The 20,132-nt window shown below is 40.6% G+C and overlaps 1 protein-coding gene across 1 annotated transcript in view; it reads right to left on the bottom strand.

Annotated features, from left to right (window-relative positions):
* Window positions 1–20,132, bottom strand: part of NPHP3 (nephrocystin 3) — a 342,323-nt gene that overhangs the window by 297,860 nt on the left and 24,331 nt on the right. Inside the window, exons 3-5 of the mRNA XM_085630683.1 lie at window positions 14,224–14,349; window positions 9,136–9,286; window positions 1,474–1,626 (exon numbers count right to left, since the gene is read on the bottom strand). Of these exons, the coding sequence (XP_085486809.1) occupies window positions 1,474–1,626; window positions 9,136–9,286; window positions 14,224–14,349 (430 nt within the window). The remainder of the gene's footprint in view (window positions 1–1,473; window positions 1,627–9,135; window positions 9,287–14,223; window positions 14,350–20,132) is intronic.

Below are 20,132 nucleotides of genomic sequence, written 5' to 3'. Positions count from 1 at the left end.
TCAGAATTGCGCTCGCGGGCGACAAGGTGCGCGCACCCAGCGCGCACGCTGCGCGCGTACAGATATATATATTGATTTAAATGCTATTTTCTCTGGAAATACTGAGCAGATTTACACCAAACCTGCAAAAGGCACTTCATGGACCTTATGGCTACCTCTCTGCCAAATTTCACGTAATTCTGTTCAGCCGTTCGGGCTGTAGCTGCGACTAAAGTCCCTATGGAAAAATCCATGGGGAAAGCGCGTTTTGGGACCCCCCCTTTTTCTCGGCCCCCGCTTGACGAATCACCCCGAGACTTTCAGGGTAGGAGCGGAGCGGAGCGCCCCATTAGTTTTGAAATTTTCGCGAGGATTCGTCAATCGGCGCCAAAGTTATTCAAAATAGAATTTTGAGATTTCCTATGGAAACTCGGTCCTAACTATAACTATCTACTGGCGACCGCCAGTAGATAATATATATATATATATATATATATATATATATATATATATATATATATATATATAAAATAACCAGAAACGGTACCATTAAAGCACAGTTCACACTAAATATACAGACATATCAAATGTCCTCATACTTCACAGGGAAATATCAACACAGTTAAGAAAATGAATCAACATGGCACCACTAAGTATTATTTAGGAATGGAATTGCTTCTGTAAATGTAATATATTGATTTGGAGAATCTACTTTACTGGAACTTTGCAATCATAAATCGCATTAACGATGGTGTGCAATCCACCAAATACTGAAGGTTTTCCACTGCTGGGTTAGGGGTGGCCTTTGGAAATTATTTGAACTCTGTAGACTCAGTATATTGAAGCCTTCAGAAACATTTGCAATAGAGTTTTCCACATTCAATCTACACTCAAAAAGGTTGAGTGTGTAAATGGGATGCAGAATTTTACTCCGTCCCCTTTTTCAGGGGCTGTAGTGAGAGTGGATTCTACACAGGGACAATTATAATCCTTGTGGATAAAAGAACGAATAAAACTTCATTGGGTAAATGCAGATTTCTGATACATTTATGTAGGTTTCGGACTAGTAGGCAATCCACTGGAGTATGAAGGAGTACTGCAGTCTAAAACTCATAGATTTCCATAATACTCCTAGTTTGCCATAATATTCATTTAATTTTAGTGATCCCTAAAAACAAAACAGGGAGGTATTCCAGTTTTAGAAGATAGATTTCTGACTTTGTTCAAAGCATTTGGGATCCAATCAAATAAGACAAATAAAACAGATTACTCTCAAGTTCTTTAACTTCCTTAGAATTGGCTTGCATGAGGTGAGTAGAACTGCCTTCCGCTATGTCCCAATAGCTGGAAACACCTGCCTTACGCTTCTATCAAGGTAATTGTGTATTACATCTTTATTAAAAACAATGGCAAGAAGTATATTTGACTCTGTTGACAGTTGCCTAAAGGTAAAGCCTTCGCACTCACCCAGCCAAAAGTAAATGGACTGCTCACCTCGGTTTACATTTGAAAACGGTCCTTCCACATCGATGGAACTATGTGCAAACTCTGGTCCTCTGAAAGACTGCTGCAGCTGCATCATGCTGCCCATGGAAGGTTCACTTCCCAATGCGCCGCCGGTCCAATATTCACACTGAGTGCCGGAAGCTGGAAAGACCAAAGTAAAACATATTTACCCTGCTTGAACAATAGTTATCCACTTACAGGATCAAAATATAGCTTGCTGTTTACCATGCCCTATTCCTATCCTACAATTCAGGCCACTCGGCTTCAGACCTGAAGTAGTAAAGATTTGCATGGCCCATTGTACTGTAAGCAACGTTGAAGATACTCCCTTTGAGAATATGACCCTCCCTAAGAAATTTCAACACTTTCAACATAACTGCAGACATTTCCCACTCCTGACTGGCTGACATTATCCCTTAAAAAAATGCATGCTTTTCCTAAAGTTTTTCTGCTGGATGCTTAAGGCATCCAAGTCAAGGACAGAAATAGCAAAGGTGGGTCATGCTTTGGATTGCTGGGGCTTGGAAAGGGCAACGAGCCAGTTATAATTCACGACTAGGACAAATGAAGACAACACATGTTTAACTACCTAACCTTCTATCCCATCCCAAAACAGCATGTGCTATCACACACATGCACATGTCCAGGCAGTTCCCCAGATAGCAATACACATCAAGAGACCAAATGATCCTACATCCCAGACACTCTCCTCCACATTATTAAGACCATCTACCCTTTTTTTTTTTACCCCCAAAGTGCCAATGTTGAAACAACAATGGCAATGATGCTCAAAGTGAATCGTAGTTCCATAATCAACGAGTCAATCACAAGGACAACCTCCTCGACTTTTACCCATCTAGGAGAGGTCGAAACGCATCGGCATCAAAGGATCAGGAGTATTTCCATAGAAAATAATTGAACTTATTCCACCACGAGGCAGTGATTAAATTAACAATGGGCATCTAATTCCATGATGAATGTTTGAGGTTTTTAATTTTACTGTTTAGAAGTGTATTCAATAAAGGATTTGATTTGTCACCGATTTATCCAAAATGAATGCAATAGGAGGGGAGGCATTTGCTTAATCGGCAATAAGAGTCGTGTTGTGATATAACATGAATTTAAAGAAAATAATGATTAATCACCTTGCATGCATTTGAAACAAGATACAATTATTTTGTATGAAGAGCCTGACCCCTCCACCATAACAACTCTAGACTTTTCGAAATTGCTGTGTGTCCTAGGGAGGAAAAACAAACTTTGAAATGTAAGAGCAATCTGCCCCAGATTTGCTATCATGCTGATTCTGCTGCAGCCCCTTTCTTCCCAGGAACTATAAGAAAATGCTGCATTCCAATATGGTATTACTCAGCTGCAGGGTGGGGTCAGTGATGTACTACCCTCCACACAAACTGGTCAGAAGAGACAGGAAGAGGAGAGGGCTTCTTACAATGAGAAGTACAGCATGCTACAGCAGTCTAGCCTTGGTCCGATAAAGACTAATACTGTTGTTTTCTCAACATTACACACTGCACTGACCTCCACTTTCATATTAGAGTCAGATTTAACACATAGATTTGTAAATGAACCACCACTTGTCCGAATTGAACATACAGCAGTCTGGACCCAAGTACTCCCGGACGTCCCCATGCAATGCTGAAATGATGTTCTTGATCAGCGAGTCAGTCTGCCTATCAAGTGAGTGATGATCTGTGTTGCAGCAGCTTACATAACAAAGAGGAGGAGGTCTTAGGAGCAGATGGGCCTGGCAAGGGATCCAAGAAGGACTTGGAATCCTGGGTATACAGTGCCAAACATATCTTTGTTTTTGGCCAAATAAAGAGGAGCTAAATCACGTATGTGCAGAGCCTATGACATCAGAACACTGCAACCCATGTTGGGGGATTGGATGGCTGACAGCACCCAGTCTAGAAGAATTAGGGCACTGACATAGACACTGCTATCTTTATTCATCCTCATTTTAAGTTTCATGGGAAATAGTTTTTCTTGTAAGAACGGGGTAGTCAGAAAAATAATTTTCTATTTGTGATTTTGTGACTTGGGAAATTGGGCTGTTAAAGATTCAGAGACAGTTTTCAAATTGAAGCAATAAGAGAAGGATGAAAAGTGGAACTCTTTTTGAGTGGGGTCACTGAGAATCCTTTAATATATTAGTCCTTTGCATTTTTCAGAATGCCTTCTGTGCCTTGGAGCTGTGAATCTTGACCTAGAATGGCTGTGTCTCTCTGAAACAGGGTGTATCAATAAGTAGCAGACACTCTACCCACGGGTGCGTCACTACGAGGGCTATCAATTCAGCTCTAGGTTTCTCCAGAAATGTGTGTCATCAGCTATTGGTTTTTAATGACATCTAACAAATAGCTGGAGCTGAATTTTGTAAAATGTACTGAACCTATTGATTGAAAATAAGGATAGTAGCGCTACAGAATTTGATATTTGACAAGTAACGTAATAATTGATGGTCAGATTGGTGACAACACCAAAAAGGTATATGAAAACAGTATACTATCAAAAGTAGGACTCCGCCCTGAGGAAGCCTATGTTTAAGCGAAACACGTTGGCTACGCTTGTTGAAATGGAATGGAATAAAAGAGTAAAATTACAAACAGTGACCCAATTCGACTAGTTTCTTTTAGTACTGTGCTTGAATTATTTTCTGTTACATTGAGGATTGTTGATGCCTCTCATTTCATGTTCTAAAAGTCTGTACTACATACTGTACTCAGAAATGCTTTTGTGATTCACTCCCTTGTGTTAAGATTCCAGCGCCAAGAGTTCCGGGAGGCAAACAAGACTCATCATGAGTTTCACTCGCTATCTTGCACTATCCAGCTAACTGCAATAGCTTGTAGCATGTTTGTAGCATGTGTAACCTGAATGTACTGTTTGCTGGTTTAGTACACCATACAGACATGCATAGGTTCCGTTAAGTGAAAAATTCTGTGACTAAAGAGGAAATCCGACACACATGTGCCAACAGGTATCAACTACACTGCATTTTTGACTAGTTGTGGGTGGTATTTGGTCACTTTCTAGTCATTGAGCGAATCCAGTGCAGATAGGACAAGAATATTTTTTTACACTGAGAAAACCCAACAGAGCCATAAAGTAATTAACAATTATTAAATAACGCCCCACGTTCCATTTTTTAAAAAATGCCATTAATCTATTTTCTAAGCGTGTGAGATTTGCAGAACAGCAGGGGGTCTGCAAAAGGTGGTTGATCCATGGTCGGCGACCTTCAATCCTATAAATAATTTTTTTTAACTTGTACAGTAAATACAAAGTAAAATATCATTTTCAAGCAACGACCACCTTCCACTGGGCATTTACACAACGGCTCCTATAGGAATTATGCAGTGGTGGCTTTCATGGAATGAGGGTGGCAGGGTGAATAAAAATATATAATACTTGACTCTGCCTGGCCGTCGTATCTCCTCCATCGTCTTTTCTCCGCTTCTCTTCCTGACTCCCGGAAGCAGGAAGCATACAGGCTCACCATAGCCAATCACGACGCTGCTGTCACCAGCACGACAGCAGCGTCACGATTGGTCTTTGTGGGCTGATTTGGCGCTTAGACAGGGAGTGGGAACCTGTGCATGTTCTTCACTGGTGGAGAACATGCTAAGTGCACATGACTGTTTAGCTGCCCAAGACGGTCGGTCAAACTATCATGCACTTAACTACACACATGTACTCCTCCCTAACTCTGGTAGCCCTGCTCAGCCCCAACCTAGCTCGCACTGAAAAGTAAAATGATAATAACATTGTGTTACTATCATTTTATTTTTCCTTGTTTGCAGTGCTGAAAAGCAGTGGGGCGATTCTCCTCTGCCTTAGCGGAGGAGCCGCTGCTGGAATTATGTGAACTGCAGCTTCATTTTGGGGTGGTGGATAACTGCCATGCAGATAAGGTCGCAGGTTAGCTTTATCTTTAAGTATCCATTTCTGAAACAGAAAAATTACTTATGGGCTGCAAATGTGGATTTCAGAATCAGATGGCAGCATTATTAGCCCCATCACCTTTCTTCTTATTTGCACAATCCAACATAATTTGGTACTTTAAGTCTCTCATTCAGCTAATGTCTATAGGTAAGTATTCCCTGGTAGTGCAATACAGGGGCTCAGATGATGGTTTAGACCTACAGAAGTCAAACGAATCACGTGTTAGCGTAGTGTCTTTCCAAAGTCCAATGCAGGAGATGGTTTCCTTGGAGGTACCCATGGCAAACAGTGACTTGTGGCCCTCTAGGGAGAAGCTAAAGTACAGCTCTATCTAAGAAGCTCATGCCAATGAAGAATAATGACAACTGATTCAAGGGAGCTGGCACTATATGCTCAGCACGCACACAATCATCTCCAGATGGTCAGCAAGTATCGGTTGAAGTTGTGCTGTGAGGAATCTTGGACACCATACGAGCTGCTGATAATCTTAATATGCCATGTTGGTGATGCATTCATGTTAAAACTTTTTCCACTCTAAATTCCACCACCAATTTGATACAATAAGAGCAGCACTAACCTGGCTAACTGGCCACTGCTTGTGATTAGAGCAAAATGGCACTGAGCCCATAACTACATTTGCTCACTTTTATGAGGGGTTCTTCCTCCACTTCTGGCACTAACCTGAACAAAACAGCAAAACATTGTGATCTGGTCTGTAGGCATCAGCGGTTATTAAAAGAGGTGGTAGCTGATTGCATTCTTTACCATTTGAGGAACACAGGACAACTACGTTTTTTTGAAGGGAGTAATGCACGCATTTTCTCAGCTGAAGTACTGCACACACTTTATTTTCAAGAAAACAAGAAATCCTCATTTTGGGGGCGGGGGGATCCACAAACACTATACATTAATTTTATTTACAAAATGTTTCATTTTCCCTGCATTGAAGCTGCACATTCTGTCTTTCGTTTAATGCATTCTAGCCTTAAGTTCAGACAAAGACACACACACACTCCTCCTTTGCAGTGAACAGTCACATAAAGTAGGTTATTCAGCAATTTAAGGATGCTCAGTCATCTAGTTCTATGTATCATGCATCATATTCTAGCCCTCCCCGGTCCAAATGACATGTGCCCTCAATGTGTCACTATGCAACATGACCTAGGTGCACCACATGACTCTGGATCTACTAATTACACGTGGCCAAACCCATGTGACCATTTAAATATGGCAGTATGGGTGGGACTGTACCACACATGCTACAGGACCATAAGTTGTGCAGAAGCAAACTGTGGTACACCTCAAAGAAATATGAGGTTCTCTTCATTTAGAATGTTCACCAGAGTGAAGGTAAGAGCTTGATACATGAAACAGGGGAGATTTACAATTCTTGAGACCTTTCTGAACTGAGAACAAGCATGTGTTAGCTATCCTCTCCAATTCTGCAGCCTACTATAGATTCCTGGTGACCCCCTTCCACTCCATCTGATTGTGGACCTTGCATAGCTCAATCAATAGAAACTTTTTGTCAACTATGGGCAGCACTGCAGTTGCCCATACTTGACAAAAACAGCTACTATAGTCCATCTTCTTTTCTTCCTCAGCAACTGCAGATATCTCACTTAAAGTTGTAATGTTATTACTCTGGCATTAATACAGTGAACCACATTTTTGTCTAATAATAAATTAAAGGAGACACAGACCCTCTATATAAGGGGTCACCTAAAAACTAGACATTTGTCAGTCTGTGTCCGAATGGCCCGATGCAGGTATTTATTTTTCGCATCATAGCAGTTTCATTACTCTTTTATATTTTATAAACCACCTCTCAGCACCAATGACCTCCAAGCATCATCTCTTCTTCCCAAACTATAATCCTCCTCACAGTATTCCAGCTTCTACTATTTTAATAGGTTATCGCTTTGCAACTGTTATTCTCAGTGAAATGCTCGACCCTGTACAGATCAATCCAGGCTCCAATACATGGAGTTGCTTATCGATCCTCATAACTGGAGCATATGTGAGATATTTCTATACCATCTGTGTCTTTATCTGTATCAGAGTTTTACTGCAACCGAATTAATGGTGTTGGCCCCTGTGACATTGTGTGCATGGTTGTCCAAGACATTGAGCTCACTATATGTAGTCCTTTGTCTGGTGATAAGACTCTTGTACACTTTCTTGTGCTCTGGGCCCCCTTACCAAAACCAGTCTTACCTGTTGGGTATGGGGACACGTCCTATCCCCTTCCTTAGTTCAGTATGAATTCTGCTGCATCCCTCAAGCTCCCGGACCCTCGCTTACTGTGCTGCTGGCCCACGATGGTGGTCTGCTTTTTGGGCTTTGAACTAGCCGGAACAGAGTCCCTGTTCCAAACATCAGCGAAAACTGGAAACAGATCAGGAAGATGCACGTCTATCTAACTGAGAGAAGCCTTTGAATTTTGCACAAAATATAATGGTCGCCTCAGACTTTCTGTTCTGGCCACCAAAGGAGGATAAACTAGCGACTTTCATACATTGATAGGACTCCATCAAGACACTGTATATCAGCCCAGAGGAGACACATTACCAAAGACAGAACCTCTGCTGGACTATGAATTCCCTATCAGAATGGGGTCATGCTTGGATTCCTAGAGACTTCTGTCCTTTGACCTGTCAAAGAAGAAGATCTGTCCTGCCCTGTGTAGAGCTGAGCTTCACTGACCTCTCGAAGATCTGCAAAATCTCAAGCGGACAGAAGATCTATGTATGGGACAGTATACGGAAGTAAGAGTACCCAGAAGCAATAAGATCCCTGCAACCTAGCTGCTGGGAAGCAAGACAAAAGATCGGAGATAAGCACCATCTGTGTCACGAAGCCACAGGGACTCTTTCATTGCAATATTATTGATATTTCTGCAGCCACCCCAATCAGCTGAATACCTTTAGGGTGCCCATATCTGTTCCTTCTAATTCCATTGAGATTTGGGGGTTTCTGAACCGTCACACTTCAGCCAAAGCGAGAATACTCCACGCTGGTAGTAAGCCATCTACATTGAGGAACTAATGAAATGGTTTTCCTTGCTATTATTGTTCTGAAGACACTGTTTATGTGATTGAGCCTTAATACCAAATACCAGTTCTTAGTTACAAAAGGTGAAACATTGGGTCAACGTGGGTGCTCTTCAGGGCCACAGATGAAGCAGAAAAAGGACATTTCAGCCACTACAGGTCGTTATACCGGTTCAGCCCCTAAAGTTTGGTACATTTGGTTATGTCATAGTGGGTATAGACCTATATCTGTTCCGACCGAAAATCAGTAAGATCAGTTAAATCCTGGACAATGACTAACAGACCTCATTGGTTTATAATGTTCTGGTCATTTAAACTAATAGCACCAGCAAACTCTACTATCGGCTTTACCTAAGTGCTACCCTTACTGTTTGGATAATGGGTTTTAGGCTCAGATTTTGAATTTTTTTTTAAACTCAGCAACTAAGGAGTTATCTGACTTAGTATCATAGCACATTTGCTTCATTGTATTTTTTTAGAAAGAGAAAAAAGTATTGGGTTTCAAAGTGAGTGCAGGGTTAGGTAGTGGGACAAGGAAAATGGTCTAAGTGGCAGGCATTTAAAAGGCAAGAGATTTTCTTAGTGACCACGGCAAAGTCTTAGCACAAATAATAAAGAAACAAGTGGTTACCAGTGACATCTGTACAATTGTCATCAGAATCAGATTCTCCTGGATCAAACACCTGGATCCCCTGAGATTGCAATCTCTGCAGCTTAGCCTCAAGTTCCCGTTTGGCGCGCAGCAGGTCTTGGATCTCTTTCTCCTTAGTTTCTCTAAATATCTGTCAATGAAATAAAATAGAAAAGTAAAAGAATGCACATAATACAGAAAAGGTGAAGTAAAGTCTGACAGACATGTCTTTAATTACATTTTAAAATAAAATGCAGCTCTAGTCTTTTGTGGCTTTGGTTTTCATCCTTCCTTTCTTCCATGGCTTTTAGGAGCCTGTGATTACAGCTTGAAAGAGCTACTTACCAGCATCATCCCCAAGGAGAAAGTTTAAACTTCTGATGAAATGGGGCTTGGCCACCTGACCAGGAACCCGAACAACCCGCAGGAGTATTTGACAGCCAGCAAGAAGACTTCTACAGTCCCACCAGGATCTTCCTAATTCGAGTCTTTTATATTAGACTGAATCAACACAAGTATATCAGGGGATTGAGATTTGTAAATTAAAGCCTATTTATTCTTCAATAAGAAAAATGGATCCAAACTGTTAAGGGAGTTGGTTTGCTTAAGTCAAATGACTAAGTGGTGGAGATCCTCCAATGAGATATTTACAAATTAATACAACAAGGATATCGGTAAAAATAAAAAAGTATATAAGCAAAATGTACCCGTTTATTATGGATGTATGGGCCAAATGTATGTAGCTAGCATTTTGCTATTCCCTAATTGCGAATCATATGGATTCGCAATTAAGAAATTGCAAATTGCAATGTATGAAGGTGTATAGTACATCTTTTGTGATTCCTAAAGGGTCGCAAATGACCTACCTCATGAATATTAATGAGGTAGGTCGCAAATTGCGACCCCCCTATGAATCGCAAAAATCACGGGGATGGTGGCCTGCTGAGATCAGCAGACCACCATGCCCGCGATTGCATTTCAATAAAGCAATTTTTTTTTTGTAAAGCAGGCCGTTTTCCTTAAAGGAAAACATCCCTTGGGGACCCCTTCCCATTTGCGAATGGGTACCACCTACTTAAAGTAGGTGGTAAAATGCGAATGTTTTGCAACCACAATTGTGGTCACAAAACATCATACATACCGATGTGATTCAGTATTAGGGAGGGATGCCCTAAACACGCCCGCCCCAATACCGAATCGCAAACCCATTTTGTGATTCGGTAACAGGTTACCGAATAGCAAAATTAGGTTTGCTGCATCAGAAATGCAATTTTTGCGTTTGCAAACGAGCAGATTCTGTGAATCTGCCCTCTTGCAAACTCAAAAATGCTTGATACATCTGCCCCATATGAGTCTAGATTACTTTATACATAAACATCAGTGACAGTTAAGAAAAATGGGAAAACTATGCTTAACATTCTAAGTGGGGGGGGGGGGGGGAGTGAAAAGATAGTAGTATAACATTTCTTAAATGTTGGTTTTTGTATTATATAATTCAATAAAGACTTCCAGTACATCTTTATGTACTCAGACAAAATAGCTAAATGTAGTTGGCACATTCAAATTTCTGTCCTTTCAAGAAACGGGAACCTCTTTAACACATAGCCATGACAAAGTTATGGCCCACCTCCTTTGGCCAACATATCCACCCCCACTCACCACCTTGACACTTGAGAAGCAAAGTTCAAGCGCATCTGGCAATACCGCTTTAGAAAATGAAATCTACGTATTCTAGGTACTCCTGGATGAATGGTATATACAGACCTTGCAAGAGGTGGTGGGTGCCATCTAAATGTCCAATTCATTCATTAAAGTACATTTTCTTTCCAGGGTTATCTCTTATAAGACACATGGGAGACTCTTTATGTGTGATCCCTAGATTACTTAGCAGTAATCCCATTACTACAAATATCCCTTCCTGCTCCCAGGCCTTTCTGGTAGGGTCTACCAGATCAGGTAAATGGTAGATCAGCAAGGGGGGATGGATGCTTCTAAGACTAAGAGGATTTCCATTGTAAACATTTGTAGGAATGCTACATAGGTGTCTCCTCTGACTTTTGTCTCACACTGCCCAGTTGGGTGTGGAGGACATTCTTTGGGTATTGGGTGCTGGCTTTGGTTTTACACACTTAAGTAATCACGCTGGTTTCAATAAAAATACACAGGAAAGAAGCATTATGGACGCCGTCCCTGAATTTGTGTGTGATTTTACAAAGCTGATCCGGCTACTTAGGTATATCTTCCCAGAATGTAGATCATGATAGGCGATAAGGAGATTTCATTACTTAGATTCTCTCTTCCTCACTCAAGGCCTTATTCTCAAACCTCCTGTCTCTTCTTGGTACGTTTAATACTTAGGTCTACCAAAAAGGGAATTTTAGAGAGAAAGAATAAAAGAAAGAAATATTGTACAGAATGGTCTATGGAAGTATTGAAGCCTCCTCACATGATAGGTTCGAGGAGGAAAGATCGAGACGTAATGTTTTGTCCACTGATGAGAAATCAAAGGAAGTGCTGATCTTTTGTTTTACCCATACTTCAAAATACTCGGAAAGCAGCAGCTTCTACAATGGAAAGATCACATGTACATATCCTTAGAATTAGATATCCAACTGCTGAGAACTGGAACTGGATTGTTCCTTTGGCTTCAACTTGGCATACCTTCAAATTGTGCTATGTAAGTCATTATGGACTATTCCTACACTTATTATGGGAGCTAGGTAATGACAGATGTTGACATTAAGAGCCACTCTGGAGAAAATAATTAACAAATTTTAAAAACGTCTTGTATTTTGTATAGAAGTGGATATTTTCACCATGACTAATTCTGCAAATCGCTGGGCAGGACAAAAAAAAGTCCATAAATCTTAACACAACTTCAGTTCAAAACAGTATGCTACATGAATACGTTTCTAAAGCTCATAAAATGGGAATCCCTGAAAACATATCACACAAGGTTCTTCTCTAAATGAACACTGCCTCCAGGAAAAACTAGCATCATCATCCATTAAAAAAAAAAAATGTGGGCAAACTCAAATTCAGGGTGGAGTGACTTGCTTTTGCTCCCCAATCCTTGAATAATCACAACGCATACATCCACACAATAAAATTACTGTGATCAACAAGAACCCCATAAAATCATGGCCAACATACTATTTACTAACCATCTATGCACCTCTCCCATTGTGCATGAGCAGTCTTGAATGAATGCATGCTTTTGTTTGAAGAAGTAATCAGGCACCTACTAGAAACGTGTGTGATGGGAATACAGAGTTACAAGCTAGACATTCATTCCCACGACACCATACAGAGATAGGCCAAGATTTGGTTTCTACAGAGAAACTTAGGGTACCAATTGATAGATTCAATTGCATATTCAGCTTCCTTGGTTACAGTTTAATGGAGTGTGAGAAGCATAGCCATATCACTGCATCAACAAACAGGTTACCAAGAAGCCACCCGGTTACTAAGATCTAAAAGTAGTTTTGGACCGGTGAGAGGAAATCTTAGCATTGTAGAATGTACACATATGTAGCACTCATTAGCAAGGAGTCTATTTCACATTGGATCCTTGCCTACGTCACACTTGACATACACGAAAGTGGCACCTTTGTAAGAGATGCTTTTCCAACAGATATTTTTCAAAACCAATCGGTCCTCTTTGGCATCTTGGTGACACACTCCTATAGAATTTTAATCTCTTAAAATGTTTCTAACAGGTTGCTGCATGTTGTCTAAAGGTTGGAGCCTTTGGCTGGGACCAGAGAATTCACCTTTATTTCAACTGTCTTTTACCTGTTTTTGGTTCACCCATAACGGTGCTGGTATTTTCTCAACCCTCTCTTTCTGTATTTTGTTCACTCTTGCATGTTGTCCATGATGCTTTTGCCATCATTAAGTTAAGACTGTGAAGAACTCCTTTGACCCAGACCGAACGTGGAAAGCGCTCTTAATTTAATGGTCAGATGCCATGAGACAACACAAACACATGCACACGGATCACAATGCACAAGGCTGTTGCTATTTAATTAAGTCACAGCCCAGCAGGATAAGCTGAAAAGCCAGCTAGCCATTTCTTTGATAACCTACTGTCCCTTTCTTCTACTGACTGTACTGAGCCTCCCCAGTCACAGCAGGACATACAGTCCTCTATCCAATGATTGAACTATTTTATATTGATCAGGACATGTATAAACCCCTGTGGCAAATGTAGGTTTTACTAGATGAAATGGAGCACTGTTGTGTATGTCTGTCACAGATGCTGATTTGCATGACAACCATGAGGATCTAGATAGCTTATTTTTTCAAGATATCTTATAGCGTGAACCATGGATGGGCTTCAACATTCTCAAATTGAAAGGCACCAAAACAATTGCCATAAGTTACGAAGCAGAAAACATCACAGGCCTTTGAACCCAGAACATTATCCAACCTCTTCTTTCAGTATTTTGGGATACCAAGTATTTGACGTCTTAGGTTCCTGAGAGCTGTGTTTAAATGTCTTCTATTCCCAGCTCAGAGGGTCATAGGTAAAGCAATCATCATTGCTAGATTTCACTCCAAGGGTCCAGAGGGCTCAAAACACCGCACCTATGCTACAATATTAGGGTATGGTTTCATTATTTCTTGAGCTTAACCTATGCCACAAAGAGGTAACTTGCGGCTGACCTAATACAACACAGCAGCTGTAGATTGAAGAAAGAAATATCGTCAGGCATTTTCTGAAAAGTGTTTTCATTTTTATGGCTTAGGAGCATGTGCAATAGAACTTCATGGCCAAATTTAAAAATAATGTCCAAACTAGAAGCCTGGTTAACTCTCTGTAATTTACAGCAGCAAACTCCATGTCAGCCTTTCTGAGGGCACCTGCTGAGCAACAAGTACTTTGAGAATATTGCAAGATGCAACTCTTTAAGGAAGCTTAAGAACTTATAGTATTTCTGATCCTGAATTACAGCATCCAAAGCTGGTGCAACGCGGACTCTTGATAATCCAATGTTTTGTCAGTTGGTGACATTTGGTATGTTTCTTAATTGTGTAAATAACAATATAGTAATTTTTGCTGGGCACACTGCTTGCAACACTCACCTTGAACTGCCTTTTGACTTTATCTCGATCGTGTTCAAATGTTGCTGCTCGCTCCATGGCTTGGTATTTGGCTTCTACCGCACTCTCTCTCTCCCGCAGTATTTTCTGGTAGGTTTTCTGAAGAGCCTGTAATAGATTTTTAATTCTTGGTGGTAAAATAATGAAATATATAGAAGGTATCACATATGTTTATTATTAAAATATTTTTGGCGGAGCTGCATCTTCACTATGTGTTTTTTCTGTAAATCTATATTTTTAAACTATGTTCATGAATGTATAATGCAAAGTAAAAAGCAGAAAATTATTTAGCATATTTTCCTTTCAATTAAAATAATATTTTCCCACGTACTATTTAGCTTTTGGGTATCTATGTTTATGTGATGTGCTGATTTAAAAGTAGTTTCAATTTGATAGGAAAATATCAGTTCAGGTCGGAAAGCAACCGTCATGTTTTCCTGTGAAGGCTTTTTGGAAACTCCAACTTAGTGCAAGAGATATGCAGCGTTAGCTGAACTGTTAAGGACAAGTTCCAAATATTACGGGTTTTATAATACGAGCAGATTACAGGCTGAGACGGTCTTTCACTAAGTTGTTCCTTTGATTGGTCTTGTTATAAATCCCTAAAGTTGAAGAGAGCTCACAAGACAAAACCAGAGCCAGAAATTTAATACACATACCCAGAGGATGGAAGCATTTTCATTCATGCTCGAGGGTGGGCTGCTGTGATCCATGAACACTGTAGGCAAATTTGAGGGATCAATGGAGGGATATTGGGGAGGTGGAGAGTCGAGTAGGATGGAGTACCCCAAGAGCAAAGAGAGACAGTTCTAAGGGAAATTTGGGCCGGTGAAAGAACCCAAGGAAGACATGACCAAATACCATGAGACCAGGGAAAAAAGGCCATTCGGGGAAGCTAGTGGCAGGAACCAGCCACCAGGTAGAGGCTGGGAGTGCGATTCCCTCTTTGGCGGCCGTGCAGGGAGTCTGTGGATTATGAAAAGTTTTAAGAATTTACGAGGGAGGCTGTTAGGGATAGCATCCTCTTATCATTAATATTTCTAGAATGCACGTTCACCATTGGTTTCTTGGCACTTTGAATATTTAAGCAGTGGAAGCGTATTTGAGAGTTACTTAATGCAATAAGCCTGTTTAAATAATTACGTTTTTAGCAATTTGTAAAACGTCTCAAAGTCCTTTCCCAGACGGATTCTGGCTGTTCGAGAGTGCGAAGTAGAGGGTCCATCACAGAAAAGCTTTGATCTACTTTCCTATGTTTATGACATCTGGGAACCACCAGCCGATTTGCCTCGCTGGAGCTCAGATTCTGAACAGGTATATGCTTCTCCACTCTTTCCACCACAAAGGTCGGGCCCGTATTATTCAAGCACTTGAGCAACAAGCAGCACATTTGAAAACAAACGCACTCCTGCACTGGAAGCCAGTGCAGCTCTCCAAGCAATGGCATCGAATGCAACTAACGGGGAACAAGAAGAATCAGACACTCTGCTTCATTTTGGATGATCTGCAATGTATGCAGAGCAGTGCGAGGGAGGCCACTAGAGTTAGCAGAATGCAGTCTTGACTTGAGAGTTGAAGTTACAATTAACGTCCTAGCTTCAAACGGCAGCAGATGTGCAATCTTCCTCTGGGTTTTTAGCAAGAGGGAACATTTTGACAGTAACGCTCCTATCTGTGTTTTAAATAAAAGATTGCCATTTATCACTACCCCGAGGATCTTGACAGAAGCAGCTGGAGTGGGTGCTGGGCCAAGGTCAGTAGGCCAGATGTTAGCATTCCAGAGAGGAGTCCTATGATATATCAGGATGATTTTTTTTTTTTTTATTATTTATTTTTATTATTTTTTTTGTCCTCATGTGCTGCTTTCCACCCTTTCTTACTTTGTGGCGCCCTAGGGTGTTGATCATCTCATATATGAAGGAGCTTGCTAGCTAGAAGGCCGAAAGGAGAAAAGATGCAACATCTTAACCCAAGCCTTCCAAAAGCAAAATCCACCAAAAGATTAAAAGCAACTTAATCATAGGACCAAACTTTTCCATCTTTACAATATTTCAAAGTTTAAAGATCTTATAACCCACCCCATCACCCATAGTGTTCAAAAAATAACATCCAAAATTTATGTTTCTTTTTCAGGGGAGCTACCATGTCCAGTTTGCCTATATTTCTCATGGCTCTAATCCAAGTCAAATCAGTCTACAGATTTCCCTGCGGGCCAACAGTATAGCATAAAACACCAATTTTGTTTTATCATCCAAGCCCTTACCTTGTAGCTCCAATCTACCTGTAATAATAGTTTCAGGGCTTACCTCTATTCTTAAATGCTGATAAAACAAAAATCATCCTCTCCTTTGCTTTAAAATAACTGACAGGCAGCTACTTACAGTATCGCGATCAAGACTTTTTGGGATACTGTAAGTAGCTGCCTGTCAGTTATTTTAAAGCAAAGGAGAGGATGATTTTTGTTTTATCAGCATTTAAGTTTCAGCAGATTTCTAGCAATCCAGCAGGTGATGAATCTCATAGTATTTAGGAACTTTTCCTGTGCTACCAGAGTGTACCATGAAGAATATTAATTGAGAATCATCTGCAATATCATCAATATTGTTTATATATATGTTATATGCTTTAACAATATCAGACTCGAGAGCCTGATATTGTTAAAGCAGCCATTAGTGGTTTCATATACAAGTTAAACAAGTGAGGTGAAAGGGAGGATCCCTATGGGACCCAACATTCAAGTCCAATCGCGTGGGAGGTAAAATTTCCAAGCCTAACTGATTGTGTTCGACCTTCTAGAAAAGACTTGACCCACTCTAGGGATTTGTCCAGCACCTCTGACACCACTACATGATCGATCAAAATAGTATGGTCAACGGTGTCAAAGGCAGCGTAGAGATCGAAAAGAACCAGTACCACCTTCCATCCCTGATCACATCCAAGTTCATCTACCACCGCTGTTATCACCAAATCAGTGCTGTGAGCAGCTCTGAAACCAGTTTGCATAGGATGAAGAAAGGCGGTTGTCTGTAAGAATCTACACAGCGCTTGAGCGATGCATGCTTCCATTATTTTTGCTGGGAATGGGCGTTACAAGATCGGACTGTTGTTTTTCATAACTCTCGGATAATCTCCCTGATTCTTAAGCAGGGGGATCACTTCTGCATTCTTAAAAGCTTTTGACACAGTTTCTTGCTGAAGCGATTTGTTAACCAAGGTTATTAATAGGCTATTATTGCATCAGGTATTAGTATTAAAACGGCGGGTGGACACAGATCATAAGGCGCTCCCGATTTAACCTTATTAAGTTAATTAGTTTAATTTATTCCCCGCAATGTCTGGGAAACTGGTCAGACTAGTACCATTGGTTTCTGAATTTGTCTCTGGGTAATTAGCAGTAGTAGGGTGCATGATACAGTTCTTAATAAAATTCAATTTTTTCAATAAAATCAATCATTTAATTGATCACATAGTAGTAGAGAGCCTTTCACCTCAGTGTTAAGCTTTTATGAGGAGGTAAGATTATCAAAAATATTAAAGGTTTCTTTGTGTTTTTAGCGGTCTCCAACGAGCTATTATAATAATTAGATTTTGCTTGCCATAACTTTGCTTTATAAACCGACTGACCCTCCTTGTATATTTTTTTAATTCTTCCAGTTAGTTTCTGCACCATAGGTGTTTAGTCTGGTGCAGTTTAAGTTTGGCCTCTTGCAATTCTTTATTGAACCATGGGGCTGGTTTAGCTCTCTTAGTTATGTGCTGCCTTTGCAGTGGGGCCAATGAATCTATCCACCGCTGCTCTGAGCCAGTTTGTGTATTGAACTTCAGCCTCTGAGACGGAGTCGCCTAATATAGAGGTGCTCTAGGCCAGCACAATTTCCATATCTTTGATGTCAGCTTGCTTCCATTTCCTTATGTGGATAAGTTCTGTAACTTGATTATTCTACAGAAGGGATAGCAAATTCCATCATATAATGGTCTGACCAGATGCATGGTTGTATATTTAAATCCATAACTTCTAGATTTGATTCCAGACTAGGTCCAGCAAATGGCCTTTGATGTGAGTGGGAGAATGTATTTGTTGCTGGAAACCTAAGGAAGTCGTTGTTTCTATGAAGTCCTTGCTTTGGTATCAGGGTTCTGAATACCTAGCCAAAAGATATAGTCTACGATAACCATTAGTTTTGAGAATTGGGTGCATAAGGGACATATTACTTATATATATTAATATATATATATATATATATATATATATACTTGCTAAAATCTGCCATATATTGTGGAGGCCCGTATACAAGTAGACAGACTGAGGGGCGTTTTTTTTTCATTCAATTTTAAATTGTAAAAGATCAACGCTATCAAGTGAGTTACACTGCAAATGGCAAATCTGTAAATGTTTGTGGCCAATGGCAGCTACAACCTCCTCCTTTTTTCGCATCAGCCTTATTCTTGAACAGAAGCAAATAACCGTCTTGAATCGCTTCTAGTACTTCAGGTACGGACTCCTCCATTAACCAAGATTTGTTCACCAGCATTAAATCTGGCTTAGTGTGCTCTATATAATCATTGATTACTAGCCTATGTTTGACTAGTGAGCGTGCGTTAAGTTATGCCATGAGTACTGGCATTGGGGACCGGGCTTTTGTAAAATTGTTATTGTCCCGAATTATGTGTGTCGTGTTAACACTTGTTTCCTGTGTTGTATATGGAAACTTTCCTATAATACCTTGCGTGCTTCATAAAGCAGCGAGGTCACAAGAATGTCATATCCTACCTTGATTAATCTTAGAAGTTCCCTTCTGGAGCCTGTAAAGAATTGTGACTGGCCAGGTGCGGGCGGGCATAGACAGGTTTGCCTTTGGGGAGCTTTGGATACACTGCCCTTTCCTTAAATAGCCATCCTGACTGTTCCTCATTACATCCCGAGAACTAAAGCGCTGACCATGCGACCGCCAAACCACATATGGTGGATGTAAGCTCAGGCCGCAAAAGACTGAAGTGCAAACATCAGTGCAGGATAAAGGATTTTAGACCCCAAAAAACCCAAGAAAATCCAGTCTCTTATTTCAACTTCCCTTACTACACATTCATAATTAACAACAAACAATTTAAAAAGTTGTAGAAAGCTTCAATCCTTGCTCCCAGATGAAACGCTCTGTGTATTAACTGCATAAATCTATTTGTTAAGTGACGCATAAATAATATTTTTTTGCGCATTCTTCTTTCATCTTGGTGCATCTGCTCCGTGTGGATATGGGTGGTATAGGGCAATAGGGTGCTTTTTGCCATGTGAGAAATCTTTTGTAGAGGTCCCGCCTTTTATGTGAGATCCTAAGAAGCTGCTGTGGGCTGGCCAAACCCAGTTGAAAAGGCTGCTTCGGTTTCTTAAGGGATTGATGTAATAGAGAAGACTTACGGCTCCCAAGAAACCCTACAACAGCCCTATCAAAAGAAGACACAGTCCAGGAGAAACCCAAGCTAACCACTAGGAGCCCAGCTAGCCACATTTTGGGACAGATCTGCAAATAAATCATACTCCATAAATAGGCTCCCAATTTAAAGCACAAATATGAACTCCCTACATATTTCTAGTCATATGTGAAGCATTCATTTGAAAGTAAACAAACCTAGTCTCCCCTATCAGCTTCCACTGGGCTGCCCACCCTGCTCGGCCACCATTAAATCCAGGGTGAGCAGCTGTCCCTGTGAGGCAGCAGGACACCTAGGTGGGTGAGAACAAGTGCTTTATTTGAGTTGATGGTTTCCGGTGCTCAGCACCAGCAGTGAATTGTTAGCACCGGTTCTAGTAACAGTCCACCATATGGTGGCGCTCTCTGTCTAATTTTGAGATGATCACTACATCAGTGTTTAATAAGCAATATACTTTTTTATTT

Source organism: Triturus cristatus, chromosome 10 (genome assembly GCF_964204655.1).
Source record: "Triturus cristatus chromosome 10, aTriCri1.1, whole genome shotgun sequence".
Taxonomy (NCBI): Eukaryota; Metazoa; Chordata; class Amphibia; order Caudata; family Salamandridae; genus Triturus; species Triturus cristatus.
Note: the sequence above shows the minus strand (reverse complement) of the source record. Positions and strands in the feature narration are given on the sequence as shown.